Source organism: Dendrobium catenatum, unplaced genomic scaffold (assembly GCF_001605985.2).
Source record: "Dendrobium catenatum unplaced genomic scaffold, ASM160598v2 fragScaff_scaffold_450, whole genome shotgun sequence".
Classification (NCBI taxonomy): domain Eukaryota; kingdom Viridiplantae; phylum Streptophyta; class Magnoliopsida; order Asparagales; family Orchidaceae; genus Dendrobium; species Dendrobium catenatum.
Genome location: NW_021318912.1, coordinates 30,210 through 49,210, shown reverse-complemented (window position 1 = coordinate 49,210; position 19,001 = coordinate 30,210). Strand labels below are relative to the sequence as shown.

Genomic DNA, 19,001 nt, shown 5'->3' with positions numbered 1-19,001 from the left:
AATGATAATCATTCTCTCTTTTGTTGCAAACAAGCTAGCTGGCTAGCAAGCTAGCTTGAACTCATAAAATTAAACTCGATCTTGAAATTGATTAATTAATCAAACTCAAAGCTTAAGCTCGGGTGACTCGAGCTTGACTCTGATCGCTACACCCCTAATCCAAATGGTTCCGTAGGTGATTAATGAGTATAATATAGGTTTGGGTTTGGGCTAGGCCACCTAAGTATCAATTTCTAAGCTAAAATGGTGGTGATATCAAGGTTTAATTGGCCTGGTCAAACCTTATTAGTCCCAATAGTAAGCAAAGTTCTAATTGGGCTATATTGAGTTTAATCTAAGCCAATTACAAGGAGTTTTTAAGCTAGATTATGCAATAAAGTGGTTAGAATCCTTGGGTGCTTAGATAGCAAATTAGGATTAACTCATTTGGGATTAACTAGTTAAACCAATTTAATTCAAGGCTATCATATCCTAATAGTCTTATTGGGAGGATGTTGGCTACCTAAGAAATATGTAGGCTCAACCAATTTGGCTTAAGCATGGTTCAATTGGGCCATTTTTTTCAATTGGGTCTATTCGGGTTCGCTAACCTGCTCCGTGTTTCTACCATCTACTAAGGTGATTATGATATTTTGGGAAATGAATACATACATACATATATATATGTATATTAATCGATAGTTTAATTTATGTTGCTCTTAGATAGCTCGGGTTGTGAAAATTAAAAGTAAAAAAAAAATTCTTCCAATTTAAATTCTGGGGCATCACAATGATCACTTTAGAGCTTGGGCTAATCTTTCTATCTAAGTGGGTTAATAAGCTCCCATGAGCTTAATTAGGTTCTACTTAGGTCTAGCTTGGGTTAGCCACAAATGACTAAGCTCTAGGCTCGTGTGGCTTCCTATAGATAGATGTATAGGGTTATTTAGGCCATTTAATGAAATATTCCATCGCCTAGTTTGATTTGGGTCAAGTTAATTAAGCTAATGCTTATGTTATTGTTAGAATGAATAAGGCTCAATCCGTCACATATGAGATCATCTAAGCTTAAATAAATGTGGGACTAAGCTCTAATTAGCTTGGGCTTCGAGTTTTTTTACTGCTTTCTAAAACAGATTTTTAACACAGATTTTAGTTTAAATTTTTTGTATACTTGAAAGTTGTATTAAAACGCAGTAAGAAAGTTGTCTCAAACGAAGCTCGATCGAGTCTTAAACAACTTTGAAATAAATCAATTGAAATTATATTAAAATAAAGTTTAGAAGATTTCATTAAATAGGATATAGAATCATACATATTAATCAAAGTATAAAGTTAATAAAGCCCAAAATTATTTGAATAGGCCTTCCATTGAAGATATGAAGAAAATTGAAATTATGGCAAACATTTTCTTTTTAAACTCATGGAAGAGAGGAAATGGGTGATTTTTTAAAAAGGAGCTCAATCAATATGAAATTTACAAAAAAAAAAAAAAAAAGTGTTTCCTTTATAAAAAAAAAGGAGCTAGTCACCCATTGAATGGAACTTTTATTTGGTCCGGTGAACGGACATAGAGCTCACTGAGATCGTGCCACGTAGCAGGCACAAAACCGCGGACCCAACCCGGCGAATAGTGGGTATGTCGCACGTGTGTTTTTTAAATCCATGACAACCCGTTATTGCTATGTATTGCTCGGTATTACTAGGTATTTATCGATTTTGCTCGGCAATAACAAGAAATACCATTATGTGAAGACAAATACCGAGCAATATTTCTCGTTATTGCCAAGCAATACCTAGCAATACCGAGCAATACCGAGTAATACCTAGCAATACGTAAACATAGCATTCCCGGATTCCAGTCCGGGTCAAGTCGTCGGGCCGCGCGGTAAAGAGTAAGAACACGTGGCGCGATCTCAGTGGTGACCGCACGTAAAGCTACGTCCGGTCACCGGACCTAATAATAGTTCCATTGAATGGGTAGGCATGGCCGGGCCAGGCCGGCCCCACTAACATGCCATCATATTAGGGCAAAAATTGAGTTTATTAATTTTATTCTTAAAAAAATTCAACATATTCATAATTTTAAAATAATTAGAATTTTCCTAATTTTCAAAATTATTATCTTTTAATTAAAAAATCAAAATTAAATCATAAAAATTTCAAATTTATTATTTTAACATAATATATTAAAATAAGTAGAGAAGAAAATTTCCTATTAAATATCTATAAGTTCATAAAAATTTTAAGAAAAATAAAATAACTTATACAATGGTTGTTTATTAATAATAAAAATTTCTATGTATATTACACAAACATCATTTATTCGCAGTCTCTCGTTGAATAATAATGCACTATTATCATCATTTACATTATGCAATCATTTCTTCCAGAAATATTTAGATCAATTAAGATAAATTCACATAGACATCTCATATACAAGCTATATATATATATATATATATATATAGCAATTTTATATTAACTATCATTTTTTCATAATAGATAAGTCAACTCCTGTGCCAAGTTGAAGATATAAAACGAGCTCGAGCTCGAGCTCATATTCGATTAACTAATCATGCTCAAATTCAAGCAAGGCTGACTCGAGCTGAACTCAATTCCTTTACACCTCTAGCCTAATTTGACCAACATCAAGGTATCTTAAGCATGGTAGGGGATCACCATCAAATCAGAACTTGAATTGATTAGCAATAATCTGATCCAACAGATCAACTTCAACTCATCAAGACACTAACCACAATTCAAGCTCATTCATGCCAGAAATTTCATTCTCATAGTGAAACTAAAGCTTCATTCGAAACGGCTTTCTTACTGCTTATTATAGCAGCTTTCTAAGAAACAGTAAGAAAGTCGTCCCAAATGAAGCCTAAGTTAGCTGTTTTCTCACATACTGAAAGATCTCCATCATTAGAAGCAATCTGAAAGCTTGCAAAATAAGCATCTGCAGGCTTAAAAATTTAAGCTCTGCAAATCTTCCATACAATTGATCAAAATCATTAATATAGAATGCTTGTAGCATAAAATTAAGCTCTGGAAACAATTCTTTGCTTATGTTTGTAAAATCAAAATCACCAAAACAGATTGTTCAGATAAAATCTAAACCTGGAAGACAAGCAAAATACTCTCCATATATGCCCAGAAAGGACTTTGAATGTACTCAAAATCATCCTACTTAGGAATAGGCAAATGTAGGAAAAAGAAAACAGTCAATACAACATAAGCTATAAAACTAACTGACACATGCAAGGCTCAAATGCTGCCAATCAAGCTAACCCAACTTGCGAAGAATACTCGGTTCGCCGCAACTAAAAAGATCCCCGTCGAGGTCTTTCCTCCGCCACATTCACTCGAATAGCTCTGCCATCCAAAGTCTGCTTCGCCATGAAAGCAAGGATTAAGAAGTCAGCAGATAATTGAATCCTTAAACATAAATATCCAAAAACAATTACCCAAACCCACAGAGCATACTTGCCAAATAGGCAATCTAGTTAAATGGTTCACTTTATGAGCTAAAAAGGAAGATGCTAATAAGAGGAAAAAGGAAGTTGCCGTTACAAACCAGAGGAAATATGACTCACCTGTCCATCGAGAGCATCAATTGCATCTTCATGTTCACTCTTGGAAGCCATTGTCACAAAGCCAAAACCTCTTGAACGACCGGTCTCTCGATCATAAACAACCCTAGCAGTTACAACTTTACCATGTTTACTAAAAATTTGCTCAAGGCGAGCATCATCCACTTGCCATGGCAGGTTCCCAACATATATCCTAACAGAAGAAGGCTCAAACTCTCGAGGCTGTCTTTCTCTTTCAGGAATGGAACCTCTAGGAGTTGCTTTATTAACTGACAGAAGCCTTCCATTGCAATCCTGAAAACAACGCACAACAAACAGTTTTAATCATCATATTCTTTTCATGAATAAACACAATTCATTATTTCCTAAAACATCTTAATAAGGCACAGACAACCAGAAACATAACACAGAAAGTCTAACATTGAATGCAAAAAACTAATTTTGAGGCCTTGGTTTAGCAAATGTTGATTTGCTTAAAAGGGCGGGCCAACCAATCCTTGAAAGGAAGGTAAAACCACTCTTTTGAATTCATCTAAATGTAATTTGAAAGAGAGAGCGGGCCAATGCATTGAATCAATACAACTTGCTTTAAATTTTATGAAAGCTTGATGATGATCTTCATATTTAATGTAGGTGCTTGGTTGTAATCTTGGACAAATTTGCATGAATGTTGAAGCTAGGCTGCATTAATAGCGCTCTGATTCATTGATTAATAACATATTAACATCATATATGCTCCAATACTCATCCAATCAACAATTTATAGCATCTTTCCTAAGATTCAAAATAGGATCAATTCATAGGTAGAAAATGATACCAACTATTTTGAAGGGTCCTACTCCCTTCCATAACTATTAAATACTAACTATAATCTTCAAAAAAGTGTCTCTTAATCCAATTACACAGTTGTAACCACTATAGGATAGTGGTCATGAAGATCTTCGAAATGTTTTTAGAAACTTAACTTCATTAGTACTGCAACTATTTGAGATAAGAATTATGAATCTTTTTTTTTTTTTTACCATTGAGTGTTGTCTAAGGAGTTAAAACATTTTATTCGCAAACTATTTTAAAGAATTATTATCCATGTAATCTTAGATCAACACATTTTTTCTTCTTAATCCTCTAAAATTATATTTATCATATTATTTAATGGGTGCACTTTCTACCTTTCGTTGCAAACATAAAAATCACTTGAGTCAAATTTCAATCACTTTATATTCAATAGATATCATGTTAATATAAAAAAAAATCATAATTTATCCTTCTTATTTTTGCCATGCATTCATCTTAATATTCTCACCATCTCCTCCCCCCCCCCCACCCCCACCCCCCCACACACACACAAACCGCAGCTTAGATATCAATGATTTTTGTTGCATGTAAGGACCTAAATTGAATAAAAAAGGGACTTTCTATTATATCAATTTTCCATATCCAACACAAATTGTTAGTTGTAGCACTCAAGCTCAATAATCCACTAGGAATTTGCTCATTAATCCATTAGGATTTCAAGACCATGCATTGGCTTATAAAAACTTTATGGAGAACCATTGGTCTAGTAAAAAAATATCCTACTACACTCTTCTAACTGTCATCATCACTTGCTAAAGCAGCCAAGGAAGAATTATTTTTCAAATAGGAGTCAATAATGATGCTTGTTTTTTCTTATCATCCACGGTTGAATTGACCTCAATAGAAGAGCCATTTCACCCATCACTAACTTGTAAAAGATCTTTATCATAAAACTTTGTTCATCCAAAAAAAATACTACGTTACTTTTTGATGCAGCAAGCCACTTGATCATTTGCCTCAAATGTTGTAAGATCCATAATCACACATGGAAACCACATCATCTCCATAAAATTTGAAAAAAATCATTAAATTTCTATAGAATAATGAGCTAAAAAAACTTAAAACAATCATTGTATCAATGGTTTATGATCCAACACACATCTTCAATAAACCTTGCAATTTCTAATAGTTCGAATTTTTCTTTTATGTAAGGCTAGAACCAAAATAAAAATTTAATTATATGCATACAGATTGCAACTTTATTAGCACCCTAGTGTTTTTTTATGATTATTTGATATCCAATATATGCTTTTTCAATAGCATGCATGATGCTGACACCAAATGCAAGTGATCCAAGTATCCAAACAATCCCTGCTACATAATAACCATATGCTTTGTTTGGTAGTATTGTATTGTGCTTTGGCACATTTCGTGGAGATGTACAAAATAAGGATGTAAGTACTTCGAAAAATATGGACGAGATGTCTCTAAAGCGCATTTTCTATGATCATGAAGTTGTGTAGAGGGTGGTAAGAATTTATACTATAAGTCATATAAGTAAAAAATTGTGATTTGACAAGTTCATGAAAAGTAATGTAGTTGGAACACATCATCAAAGAAGCATATGCAATGGTAGCAACATGGCCTATTTAACTTATTATGATTCACTTGTGGCTTAGTGCATTCAAAAATTGATCAACAAGCTACTTGTAATAAAGATAAGAAATCACATGAAATAACCCAAAGGTTAACAATTATATAAAAATCAATTTCAAGCTAGGCCAAACGAGGAAGAACGAAAACTTCTTAGCACATAAAGAATATTACATGAAATTTGAATGCTTTTGCTTAGCAAAAAAATTTGAAGGCTTACATAGCGATTGAACATTTCCACAGCTTTCTCAGCTTCTTCAACATTGCTCATGTTGACAAACCCAAAACCGCGACTTTGGCCAGATTCCCGGTTGTAAATTACCTATAATGCAAGAAAAATAATGATAACCTTTTACACGCTTTCTAAACCTAATTTACTAAAACAATCAAATACATAGTACAACAAGAAGGCAAGGATTCATCATCACAACATAATCACAACATCAGCCTAAAATCCATCTCCAACCCCTACTTGCACTCAAATCCGAACAGTTAAAAATGTGCAAAGAAACTGTAACAGCAAAAGAGGCTCTTGTTTAAGTAGGCGAAGGGAATAAAATAAAAAAAATTGTCCCATTACTCATAGGGACTGTTTGGTTGCAAGATTTAGCACAGGATTTAGACTAAATCCTGCGCTTTAGGATTTAATTCTCTTATGAAGGAGAAGAAGATGCAAGGATAAGCTGTTTAAATCAAGTTAAATCCTATAATGTAACAAAAATAGAACTTAACAAAATAAGAAAACAGGCCAGGAACAGCAAAAGAGCAGGATTTATAAGAGATTTACACAACTTATCTGCAAATCTTATTCTCCTTCAATCTTCAGAATATCTGAATCAATTTACTAGGATATAACTAGATTTAACGCCTCCCTAAATCTGGATTTACAAGAATTACTAAATCCTACTTGTAGCCAAACAGCCCCTTTTTAAAAAACAAGAAAAATCATTGTACTACATAATCCAATACAATGCATAGCATCAACATTAATGTATAAGGATGCAAAAAAATCAACTCAAGTAAGCAGATTTACCTCAGCAACCTCAACGATTCCAGCCCTCTCGAATAAATGGGCTAACTTCTCGCTATCTACGTCATAAGGGAGATTCCCTACGAAAAGCTTAGCTTCCTCGGGGGGCTCAGGGAAAGAATCATCCTCTGCTCCCTCCAAAAACCCCTCATTCACTGAGCCATCTCCTTCAGCTTTGACCTCTCTCACACCCTCCGCCCCTTCTTGGCTCTCCCCTTCCCATTCTGAAAGCCCATCCTCCGGCCCTTCCCCATCCAACAACCCAAACTTCTCATTCTTGCCTTCCCACTCAAAATCTTCTTCCCCTTCTGCGCTCTCCTCAACCTCCTCCTCCTCCTCCTCTTGGCGCGCCCAATCGGAGGTCCGGGCTACGAGGGAAACAACCAAAGGAACCTTCTTTTTTGCTAGGGAAAGCTCGAACGTGGTAAATGAAAGCGAAACAGAAGAGCAGGAGAGGCGGTGGAAACAAATAGGTTTTGTGCGGAAGGGAATAAGACCGTGGGACGATGCTTTGGAGCCGAATGGAGCAGTGAGAGTCGCGAGACAGCTGTCTGCCATGGCGAGCTGAAGCGCTGGAGCTGCGGCCATGGCGAGAGCTAGAGAGGAGGCGATGAGAAGGGGGAGAGGATAAGGAGAGTGAGAGAGCGGATGTATTTATTTGGACAAAAGTTTAATCATTTAGGTTTTATATATATATATATACACACATTTTTATTATTCATATATTTTCTATCATCCCACCTAGACTTATTAAAATTTATTTAAATATAAAAAAATTATAAATTCATTTTTTTTTATCAAATTCTTAATTTTTTTATGATGCCAAGCTTAAAAATATTAAGATCTTATTTTTGAAGGACTTTATTTTATTAAATTCTCAATGAAAATATTCATAATAAGCTGTAAGTGGATAAATGTTGTCAAAGCTAGACTAATGCTTTCTAATATATCCTACACAGTCATGCTTGACCTTATATGGCCCGGATTAATTAGTAACTATTGTTGTCCCAAATTATTTAATTTGATCTTTTTAATTTAAATAGTTCATCTGAGTCTAAGTCAACTCAGGCTCGATCATAATTGACCTAACATTGTCACATAATACTCAATAAGGCTCTCATTAGCACAAGATGATCTTCGCTGGCCTAAATACTTTGAATTTGTGTAACACGATCATGATGGTTTGACAACCAAAGTGATGATAATTAACTAAATTTGGTATCAATTAACTTAGGTTGTTCAAGTTAACCCAAATTTGTCATAGCTCAAATTTTCCTAGTTTAATCTATCCAATTTGTCGAACCCTTTGGCAATGGCTATTCCAAGGTTATATGTGGATGCATCATTGACATTCGTAATGATTTTGGTCATAAGGCCCCTTAACCATTACCTTGAAGCCACAAGATTCGATTGGTCGATACTTGCCTTGGTTGGAAAAGATACTGCAACATCATTAAAAGATGTTACTAATATGTTAATACAAAATGATCTCAGTCCTTAGACAATGGTAAGTTATTGATCTATAGAGGGTCGAAATAGGTTGAAGGGTTAGACTTGGGCTTGACCCAAATTGAACCAATATGAACCCTAGCATTTCGAGTATGACTTGTTTAATGAATATGTCAAGAAGGTGGAACCGAGCCGACTTATCGGAAAGCCAGATGGCCCGAACTCAACTTAATAGTGCATTTTGATTAAAAAGTGTGCAACTTGTCAACTATATGCTTGGATTAATTGAACAAAAGAAATGTAAACCAAAAGACAAAAGAATTTAAGGGAAAAAGAAATTAAGCATGTCACTATGAGGTCATAATCAGATTCGTGTGTTGACCTAAACTCGATCCACCAATTAAATGAAGCAAAATTTCAAACCCAAACTTGACTTGTTTATTAAATTAATCAACATGAAAATCATAAAATTTTTATGTATTTGCATTTCTAATATGAAAATATTTAAAACTACCTATATAAAACTCAAATTTCTAAATTACATAAAAGATATTACAAATATTAACTTATTTAAAGAAAACACACATTTTTATGCATATACTTTAACATTAGTTAAATGTTAAAGTGATATATAAATGAAAATAAAAATAATATATTTATGTAAATAATATGTTAATGCATAAAATTTTGTGGTATATATATGAATCTCAAAAATTAAAATTTAATTTTAAAATATCACAAAAAGTTTTAACATTTCTTGGTTTATTTTATTTTATTTTTATTTTTTTGAGGGTTTGGACTTTAGATAATACTGCTCAGCTAGCAATATAAATGATATATTATCATCTGACTGTAACAACTTAAATATATTATTTGAAAAATAAAAGAATATAAATTATAATATAGCTTATTAAATTATAATTGGATGATTAAAATAAATCTCATAATTATCAGATAATTAAAAATATCATGATTAATTTTCAATAAAGTTTATAAAGTTTTTTATATAAATCAACATATTAGACTGTAAATATATTTCTAGCCAAATTTAAAAAAGAATAATACATTAAAAAATGATTACATAAAATAATCATGAGAGAAAAATATACTGAGATGAAATTATGAATATAAGTTATTTGAATAAATAAAGTAGAGATAAAAAAAAAAAGCATAATTGAGAAGGAAGCAAGATATGTCAAATTTAATACGAAAAAAATAATTGGTCGATTTAATCTCACAGTATCATGCTACCCAATTTGATTCCTCATTCATACAGATATGTCCAATATAATTCATTTGAGACAAATTGGGATCAATTTTATATCATAATTACAACATGAGGAACTATTTCAAGTCAATTTTATACCGTCGAGAGACTAAGGATTCGTTTGGGATGACTTTTTTACTGCTTCTTAAAATAGCTTTCCAATAAAAACAATAAAATTTTTGTACCAAAAAGTTACTTTATGTAATAAGAAAGCCGTCTCAAACGAAGTCTAAGGCTTTATTTGGGACAACTTTTTCACTGCATCTTAAAACAGCTTTTTAGTATAAAATTTTTATTTTTATTTTGTTGTACTAGAAAGCTGCTTTAAGAAGCAGTAAAAAAACCGTCACAAAAGAAGTCTAAGACTTTGTTTGGGATAACTTTCTCACTGCATCTTAAAGCAGCTTTTTAGTTTAAAATTTTTTATTTTTTTACTAGAAAGATGCTTTAAAAAGCAATAAAAAATTCGTCACAAACGAAGTCTAAGACTAGATACTCTCAAAAGTAATATGAACCTAATGATGATGAAGAATAAGATTATTGAAGGATGAATTGTAGAAGCTTTCACATCTTCATGATCTTATAAGGCATCTCTAATCCAATCACTTTCAAGTGAAGAGTCTATAAGAGGTCTAAAGTCAGAACTCATTGCCAAAATCTACTTTTTCTTCACACAAATTAAACAAAAAAAAAAACAAGAAATATCATAGTAAACCATTGTTATTTTGATTAAAATTAATTAGAACAAACCTCCTATCTTCACCTTATAGGCTTAGATACAGAATGATACCTTATACTCCATTGGAGGCCTGCAACAAGATCATATGTGCCAGAGCCATAGTTACAGGCACCTTATCCTTCACAAAAACAGCCAAAATCATCTTCAAGCTGTTTGTTCTGTATCAGAAATCATCTAACTTATCTCAAATATTTGTCTCTCATTCACCTGATTCATGTCTGCTTTCTGTTCTCTTGTGAAAAGAAAAGAGATGAGTTAAGAACTGCTCTGGCTCCTCTCCCTCTTTAACTATCTGCAAGCAGAAAGAGACAAGATTAGCACCCATTATAAGCAATGAAGACTCGACGACAAATGAAATAATGATTTGACTTAGCTTTTTCTTAGATTTGTTTTTTTAGAGCTATTACAATTTTATTTGGCTACATATTTCTTTCTATCATAGAAATTTGATAGTGAGAAGTAATTTTTGTAAATAAGCTTGAGCTCGAGCTCGAGCTCGAGCTCGAGCTTTAATTACAACTCATATATTAAATGAGTTTGGATTCGAGTTTGACAACACTCGACTCTTTAGCTAGCAAGCCGGTTCAATTAGGGTTAGGGTTCAAACTCAATCCTATTTTTTGTTTTGGATAAACGCCGAGCCGCCACTAGTGTCACAAAGGCAAAAAAACAACCCTCATAGACTAACTCAGCATAAGTTTTATGAATTGGAGGAGATGACACAAATGCCTAAACTTTTGAGATTGACATATGTTTCTGAAACTCTTGGGTTCAAGAAATGTGTATGATATGATCTATCACCATAATAAGATGATTTTTAAAGGAGTGGACCAAAAAATCATATGCATAATCATCATAAAATTTATAATGATGATGAGAATCATTAATCTTGAAACATTTGATTATCATTAGAATATTCATAAATGTTAAATGCATGAACATTAGTATGATTTGAAAATAATTTTTAATATCTACGCATCGGGTTTGTTGCGTGATAGAAAAGTCCCCCACAAACTTAAGGAAAATTTCTATAAGATGGTGGTGAGACCTGCAATGCTTTATGGTATAGAATGCTGACCATTAAAAGAGAAGCATAATATTAAGTTAAGTGTGGCAAAGATGAGGATGCTCAGGTGGATGAGTAGCTTTACTTTTAGAGATAGGATACGAAACGAGCATATATGTGAAAAGTTTGAAGTAGCTCTAGTGGAAGATAAGATTAGAGAGAGTCATCTTAGATGATTTGGTCACATAAAATGGTGGTCTTCTGATGACTCGATTAGGAGAGTAGATGTATTAGATTTGGCTTATGCTAAGAAAGGTAGAGGTAGACTTAAAAAGACTTGATTAGAAAATATTAGAAATGACCATTCTTTATTATATTTAAATAAGAATTTGACTCTTAACATGACACAATTGAGAAAAAGGATTCACGTACTTTACCCCACATAGTGGAATAAAGGCTTGATGTTCTTGTTGTTGTATGAGATTATTGATAATTAGAATTAAAGTAATGGTTGTAGACATAAGACCCATTGTGATACAATTCATTATAGTAGTCATATTATTAAGTATAATAATTATAATAATATGTGTAATCATGAGAGTCATATGCATAATTTTTTAATGATTCCTCAGCAATTTCATCTAATATGTTTAGGTAATATTTCAACAAATCATCATATGGCATACACAATGATATCAATTGTCTAATAAATGATGTAAGAAACAAATAATTATGTGTTGCATCTAAACCATGGCCATAATAATAGTGTGCATTCACTACTTAGATGTTTATGTGCTTGATTAAACATGTCAATAAATTCATAACATCAACTCCAAAGCATATAATAAGAATTTTGTAGCTCTACAAATGAATTGCAATTTTTTGATGCAACTCCCAAGCATTGTTTAAAATTGCGCAATATGAGGCTCGCCTCTGCGTAATTCCACAAAAAACGTCTCGAGGCTTACACATAGAACCTTTTTATGAGGCTTGCACCACAACTTGGCTGAGACCCTCCTTGAGAAGGCCTCGCTTGGCTGTTGTGAGGTAGTATGCCTCACCCTACTTATATTTCTTATTAAAACTTACCTAAATCCTAAACTAAAACCCCAAATAAATCACGCCTTAATGCACCCCCGATACACAACAACTTCCTCTCAACTGCCTTGACCTCTAGCATACCACCTTCGTTGCATCCACCACTGTTGTAGCTACCATTAGGGATCAATTGAAAGCCGCACACCACCACCACTTCATTAAGAGTATAACTCTCAGCATTATATTGATGAAAATATTTATGAAAGAAGAAGATGATTGAAATAAATGATGAAAAAGCAGAATTGGAGGCTTGGACTCTACAGGATGAGGCAGATGAGAGACTAATTTGTTATGACAATGACTAAAAAAAAACCTCACTTATGACCGAGCAAATGATTTCTATGTTGTTAACAACTATTTTAGCTTTAATTGTGGGTGAGTAAGGAAGTGAGAAATTAAAGAATGAATTTGAAGTTAAACTTGATGTTATATGATATTTTTATGCAATTCTTATATTATATGTTATTTTCTTCTTGGATTTCAATTCAATTTCACGCAATTTATTACTTGTCATTTTATATCATGTGCATTTTTTTTCATATGTATGTCAATTTATTTCTTCATAGTTCAATAAAAAGCTGATGTGCCATTCTTTAACATAATATTTTGGTATTATATAAAAATCACTTTCAACTTTTATTTTCACTTCACGCAATTACTGGATTTTAAGGCTTACGCCTCGCCTCACGAACAAAAAACGTCTCAATACCCAATATATTGCGCAATTTTAAACTTTGTTCCCAAGAATAATCTATTACAAATACTCAAGAGGATATATATTTTTCTTAGTTTTATAAATATAATGGTGGTGTTGGATGGATGTTTTTAATGGATGGATATAGGTGACTAAGGTTTAGATGTAATTACCATTAAGAAATTCGACTATAATGATATATTGAAGGAGAATTTTTGAAGCGTGGATCACCTTGATTGTTTTCCTTTTCATTCCTTAAAAATATAGTATATTTCTATCTTTTTTATTCCCTTGAAATTAACTAAATTTCTTTCTTTTAATGTCAAAGAACTAGTAAGGAGAGAGCAAATGATTGGTCGAAGAAAAGGGACAATGAAAATTCCCATTAGCTATAGGAGAAAGATGAGGGAGGAAGAAGAAACATGAAAACCATCATGTTTCTTCAAAACTATTGATTTCAATTGTAGAATTCTTGGAGCTTTGTTTATAATTGAAGATCATACCAAATAAAATTAAATACTTAAAATTAATCTAAACCGAAAAAGAATGTCTTTGACCATGATAATTAAAATAATGACAAAGAACAAATCAATAAAAATAAATAAAAAATGAAACTTAAAAACTAAGAAAACATTTAACCCATGTTTGTCCTACATTGATTCCTAATTCTAGAAGCATATCTCATCACAGCACTGATCAAATCACCATAGCTTTAATCATCATCATGTTGACTAGAAAATGACATTCTTGTGATGAAATTGAGGGATGAAATAGAAATTTTGCAAAAGACTTGAACAAAAGCATAAAGAAGGCAAGAGAAGAGGGAAAGTCTAAGAGGAGAAAGAAACATGTAAGGTATCATCTTCAACTCAACAATCACGATCTCCTTTAAATGATCGTGGAACTTTATTTATAATAGAAGATATGATTAAGTTAAATCTTTAAATTTATCCTAAAATGATATTTTATCCAAGATAATTAAAATAAAAACAAAAAAATAAACGAACATAAAAGATAATGACAATGACACTAAAATTTCAAGGCATGACACATGCTGCATGTTTGTCCTACATCAGTTTCTTTGGTGTTGGTTTTCTACTAAAATGAACTTGATTGTTTATTTTCTAAAATTGAAATCACATGATATGTTTCCATGGCCCCACAAGTCATGAGACATGCTGCATGACACTAAAATATCAAGTCATGACACATGCTACATATTATTTTAGCTAATTCAACTTATAGGTTTGCCTTTATGCAACTTTAGTATGCCATAGAAACTACAGGAGTTTTTATTGTTTTTTTGGGACGCATGGCAATGTATTCAACAGATATGAATCAAATAAAAAATATCATGAACAGTTGTATCCATAATCTTCTCTCCAACGAAAAGATACTTACCGAATTTGTTGGTCCCTTATTTGAGATGCAGCAAAGCGTGAATTATAAACTAGTTATTTAAGATTTATTCGTACTTCAAAATATGACAAATCACATAAGTATAAGGAGAAGATTTTGAAGTATAAAATTTATTTCCCATTGATATCCATGGATAGTGATCACCTCAGAAGAAACTAAGGAGAAAGAAGCTTGTTCTGATCAGTCAACATTAGCAGGACATGGATAAGCCTTCAAAAGTTGTGTTCATAACCAAATAAGTTCAATGGTTACAACAAAAGAAGGGCCATAGTTATTTTCCAAACTCTTTCTTGATACCAGTAAAAATATTGCTCTTAAATGGTCAATTTTTGTTTCCTATGTTATACAACGAAAATGCCAAATTTGGATTCTAAGGAACGTTTGAAAGACAATTTCTTCTAGTCAACTCGATTAAATAAAGACATTCAAAAGGTTGATTGGTTCTTCAACAGAATAGGTTCTCTTTCTGTTATTCTGCTCTTATCCATGTGACCAATATATTGCAAATCCAAACTGTTTACCCATTAACGCTCATATTGACTAGGCAATAATATCAGCAAAGACAGCATTTTCCATGCAATAGTTATGCATGTTAGAATTAAGTGCATAAAATGATTTTTTTTTTCAATTATAAGCCCCAGTATCCAGAAATAAATCCAACAAGGAATTCCTCAAAATACACAAGGAAATCTGTTAGATCGGTCCATTGAACCGGTCTAGCCTGTCCTGCGGGACCGGCCCGTGCGAAACAGTTTCCGCCTCTAATTCCGCCGATCTCACCGCAGGAGCTAAGGGAGCATGTTTGGAAGGTTTTTTGAGGAAGTTTAGGAGGGAAATTGAATGTAGGGACTGTTTAGAGATTTCATTTTGAATTGTATGCATTAAATAGTTTGTTTTCCAGGGTTAAGGCATGTTGAATTTGGGCTGATTTTGGGATCTCTTAGGTTTAGATTTTAGGCTTTAGATTCGTTAAGAGATTGGGAGAGATAGATCCTCCTTTCGAATAGAGGATTACTTGTATCTTATTGTTTTTCTTCCGTCAGTTGATTTCTTGCAATAAAATCTACTGTTTTTCCAGATTTTTATTGGAGTTTGGAAGAGTTTCTCGCTGTTTTCCGAAGATTGAGAGGAAATACTTGAGATCTACAAGTGTTTCCTATCAAAATCATCAACGCTAATTTTACATTAAAATTTGTGTTTAATTGAGATGAAAATAAATCTCAATATAGAGATGAATGGGGATGAGAACTTTCTTATAAGAATTCAGTACTCCTGGAATTTTTTGTCCCAATATCCCATGAAAAATTCATATACTTGAAAGGCTCATCTAACAGAACAAGGATGAAGGTAGCGAATAAAGAAGAAGCTAGTGACTCATACCTGTACAGTAATACGAACTGGGAGCCCCAGTTGATCAATAAAATCGGTGGTGATCTCATCCCATTTAACATTTTTAGCACCTCCTTCTTCACTTGATTCAGAGAAGGGGCCAAGGTTGACTGAGCTGCTGTTCCTTCCTAACCACACATAGAGAACATTTGTCTTTGGCCTCCTCCTGCATGAACTGGAATTAGGTGCTAGCAGCAAGAACACTGAGCTCGAGTCAAGTGCCCCACGATGAATTTCTTCCACCTTGTCCATCCCAGGCCACTGGAAAAGAAGGGGATGACTTACAAAACAGCAATCGCTAGTACCAACGTCCTCATCAACCTCTGCAGTACCCAATCGCACCGAATCAGACTCCATGCTCTTCTGGAATTCTTCCACTTTAGATGCAAGATGAGACAGACACCACTCTCGAACTGCATGACCAGGAGAGAACGGAGCGGATTCACTTCTGCGACCTGCAAGAGACTGCGACATAGAAAGTTCTTTTTCCTTTCCCTTCCTAGGGTGCAAAGGTGGCAACTTGGAAGCAAGGTTCAACGGTAGCAGAGCCTTCTGGGATTCAGCCACAGGGGAGGATGATGGCGAGGAATTGTACCCGTCGGATGAAGAGGTTGAGGCCGGAGAAAAGGAAGTGATGCTCGAAGAAGTTTCAGCCGACAAGGATGACGGAGTGGAGGAGCTCGCCTCACCATCTTCTTCATCATTTGCTTCCCGCCTAGCCGGGGCCCCATTCATCGGCAAGGGAAATGATGGCACGACTTCACCCTTCAGCGCCTGGCGAAAGATTTCAAAATCGAGATCGTAGAGATCAACCCTTCGCTTCCCAACCTCCCCCCCTGCAGAGAGGTCTTTGCCCCAGAAATCAGGAGGCTCGGAACCTTCGTTGACGGTGAGAATAGGCCCCCGAGCGCGCTCATATCGCACAACCTGGCGGGCGGCGGATGCGGCCGCCTCAGCCATGGCCGGATCGCAAGCTCGGCCGAGCCAGACGAAGACGGCAGTTGGGACATGGACAATAAAAGCGCCACGAGAATCAAGACAAACGGGGCCGGAGACCGATTTCGGGACGAGATGAAAGGGATCGAAGGATGAGTGAGGAGCCATGCGGTAGGCGCGGAAACCAGAAGAGGAGGGCGACAAGAGAACCCTAGCCTGACACTGGAGGAGCTGGGAGGCAAACCCTAGGTTGGGATCAGCCGCTGCTCGCGCTGAGCGGACCGCGCGGAGGGCATCGTCGAATGGCTGGGCGTGGCGCCACATAAGGTAGGCGATGACGAGTGCGGCGGATCGGGAAGCACCGCGGCGGCAGTGAACCAGCACTCGGGCCGGTGGGCGGGCCGCGCGGACCTCCTCCAGGTAATCGAAGGCGTCATAGAAGACGGAGGCGATGTCTTCAGCAGGAGAGTCGTGGAGCCACAGCGTCTTGTACACGAGATCGCCGCGGAAGCACTCCGGACAAACACCGCCCACGCAGTTGAGCACGTGCGTTATACCATGTCTCCGCAACGCCTCCCGGTCACGCGCGGCGGCCTCGCTGCCTAAATAGACGTGGTCGGCCACGCGGGAGCACTCAAGGTAATCGTCAGTGGTGGAAGACGATGGGGTGGCTGGCGGGTGTCCGGAGTCATCAGAGGCAGGGCAAGGCCAGCCGGTGATAGCCCCACGGCGGGAGATAGAAAGTGGCGGGAGCGGCCGGGAGGGTTTCGGGGGCTTTCCTTGGGGCACCAAAGACGAACCGCCTGACCAGGAGGCGGAACGCCAGAGCACCTTCCGCGGCGTGGAGGCGTCATCATTGCCGTCCATCTCGATCAGCAGACGGCGGTGGAGGCGCGAGGGTATCTCTCCACATAAGCTGAGTTAGGTTAATAACACAAGCCGCGGGGCTTTCGCCCTTGGATTCCACCCTCGGCTTCCTCGTGCTCAACTGCTTCTGGTCATCCAAAGCTCGTGAGGGAAGGATTTTGGTAGGGGGAACGGAGGGGAGGGAGACGAGGAAGACGACCCGAGTAAACGCCGTCGGACGATAAAACTTCTGTGAAATCGATTACTGGTGTGGGTTTGGTATTCCGCACCCGCTCAGACCCGCTGAGGAAAGCGAGGCTCTGAAATGGGTTTTTTAATGGGTGCAATTTTAAATGTCGCCAATTTCCGTTATCTGTATTGAAATCTACAATAACAGAACGGATGACAGTTGAATGATTATGCGGTCTTCAGAATTTTAGTGGGAAAAAAAAATTATATATTTTTTAAATTAAATTAAATTTATAATAATTAATTTTGACATAATGAGCTTTTTTTTCTAATTGGAGTGCATTAAATATTATTTTTTAATATTTTAGACTAAATTTGCTTAATTTATATTAAAAAATTTATAGATTACAAGGCAATTATAATTGAATCAAATTTATATTATAATACATGATTAAAAAATAATCATAATAAATTTTAAAGCTTTAAGATATAATTTAATAAGAGTGTTGATACACCACAAGAAAATTTAAATAATATGATCAAACATAAATATTAATCAAATTTAGTGACATAATGAACTACCCTAATTTATGATCAAATGAATGTCGTTTCAATGGGACGAGCATAATGATGATGCTAAATGTATTTTGATTGAAGTCCAAATTATTCAAAATCAAACTATTGAAGTATACTTGAAAGATTCTCAAAATTATTTGAGGGACAAAACTGTGAAGGAGTCGGAAACTTCATATTGAGGGGGCGCAAAATAAAAATTTAAAATTTCTTCAACTTTTTTTATCTGGGTATCTTGGGATTTGCATTAGCTATTTTAATTTTTTTTTTAAGAAAATTATATACTAAATATCAGATGAAAAGCACTTACAATTGATACCGTCTGATTTTCATATTCTGAAAA

The 19,001-nt window shown here is 35.1% G+C and overlaps 2 protein-coding genes across 2 annotated transcripts; both read right to left on the bottom strand.

Moving 5' to 3' along the window:
• Nucleotides 1–2,996: 2,996 nt before the first annotated feature.
• LOC110093551 (28 kDa ribonucleoprotein, chloroplastic) lies at nucleotides 2,997–7,720 on the bottom strand. The gene is made up of 4 exons (XM_020818468.2): nucleotides 7,057–7,720; nucleotides 6,244–6,345; nucleotides 3,579–3,869; nucleotides 2,997–3,371 (listed from the first exon to the last, which is right to left on the bottom strand). The coding sequence occupies exons 1-4, from the start codon at nucleotides 7,639–7,641 to the stop codon at nucleotides 3,306–3,308; spliced, it is 1,044 nt and encodes a 347-aa protein (XP_020674127.1). The 5' UTR covers nucleotides 7,642–7,720; the 3' UTR covers nucleotides 2,997–3,305.
• Nucleotides 7,721–10,338: 2,618 nt separating this feature from the next.
• LOC110093554 (protein-tyrosine-phosphatase MKP1) lies at nucleotides 10,339–18,194 on the bottom strand. The gene is made up of 2 exons (XM_020818472.2): nucleotides 16,106–18,194; nucleotides 10,339–10,800 (listed from the first exon to the last, which is right to left on the bottom strand). The coding sequence occupies exons 1-2, from the start codon at nucleotides 17,915–17,917 to the stop codon at nucleotides 10,708–10,710; spliced, it is 1,905 nt and encodes a 634-aa protein (XP_020674131.1). The 5' UTR covers nucleotides 17,918–18,194; the 3' UTR covers nucleotides 10,339–10,707.
• Nucleotides 18,195–19,001: the final 807 nt, after the last annotated feature.

Coding starts and splice junctions, on each gene's coding strand:
- LOC110093551 (XM_020818468.2), bottom strand. CDS start 7,641: ATGGCCGCAGCTCCAGCGCTTCAGCTCGCCATGGCAGACAGCTGTCTC. Junction 6,346..7,056: donor GAATCGTTGAGGTTGCTGAG/GTAAATCTGCTT, acceptor CTTGCATTATAG/GTAATTTACAACCGGGAATC. Junction 3,372..3,578: donor TTGATGCTCTCGATGGACAG/GTGAGTCATATT, acceptor ATGGCGAAGCAG/ACTTTGGATGGCAGAGCTAT.
- LOC110093554 (XM_020818472.2), bottom strand. CDS start 17,917: ATGGACGGCAATGATGACGCCTCCACGCCGCGGAAGGTGCTCTGGCGT. Junction 10,801..16,105: donor CAGTTCGTATTACTGTACAG/GTATGAGTCACT, acceptor TTCTGCTTGCAG/ATAGTTAAAGAGGGAGAGGA.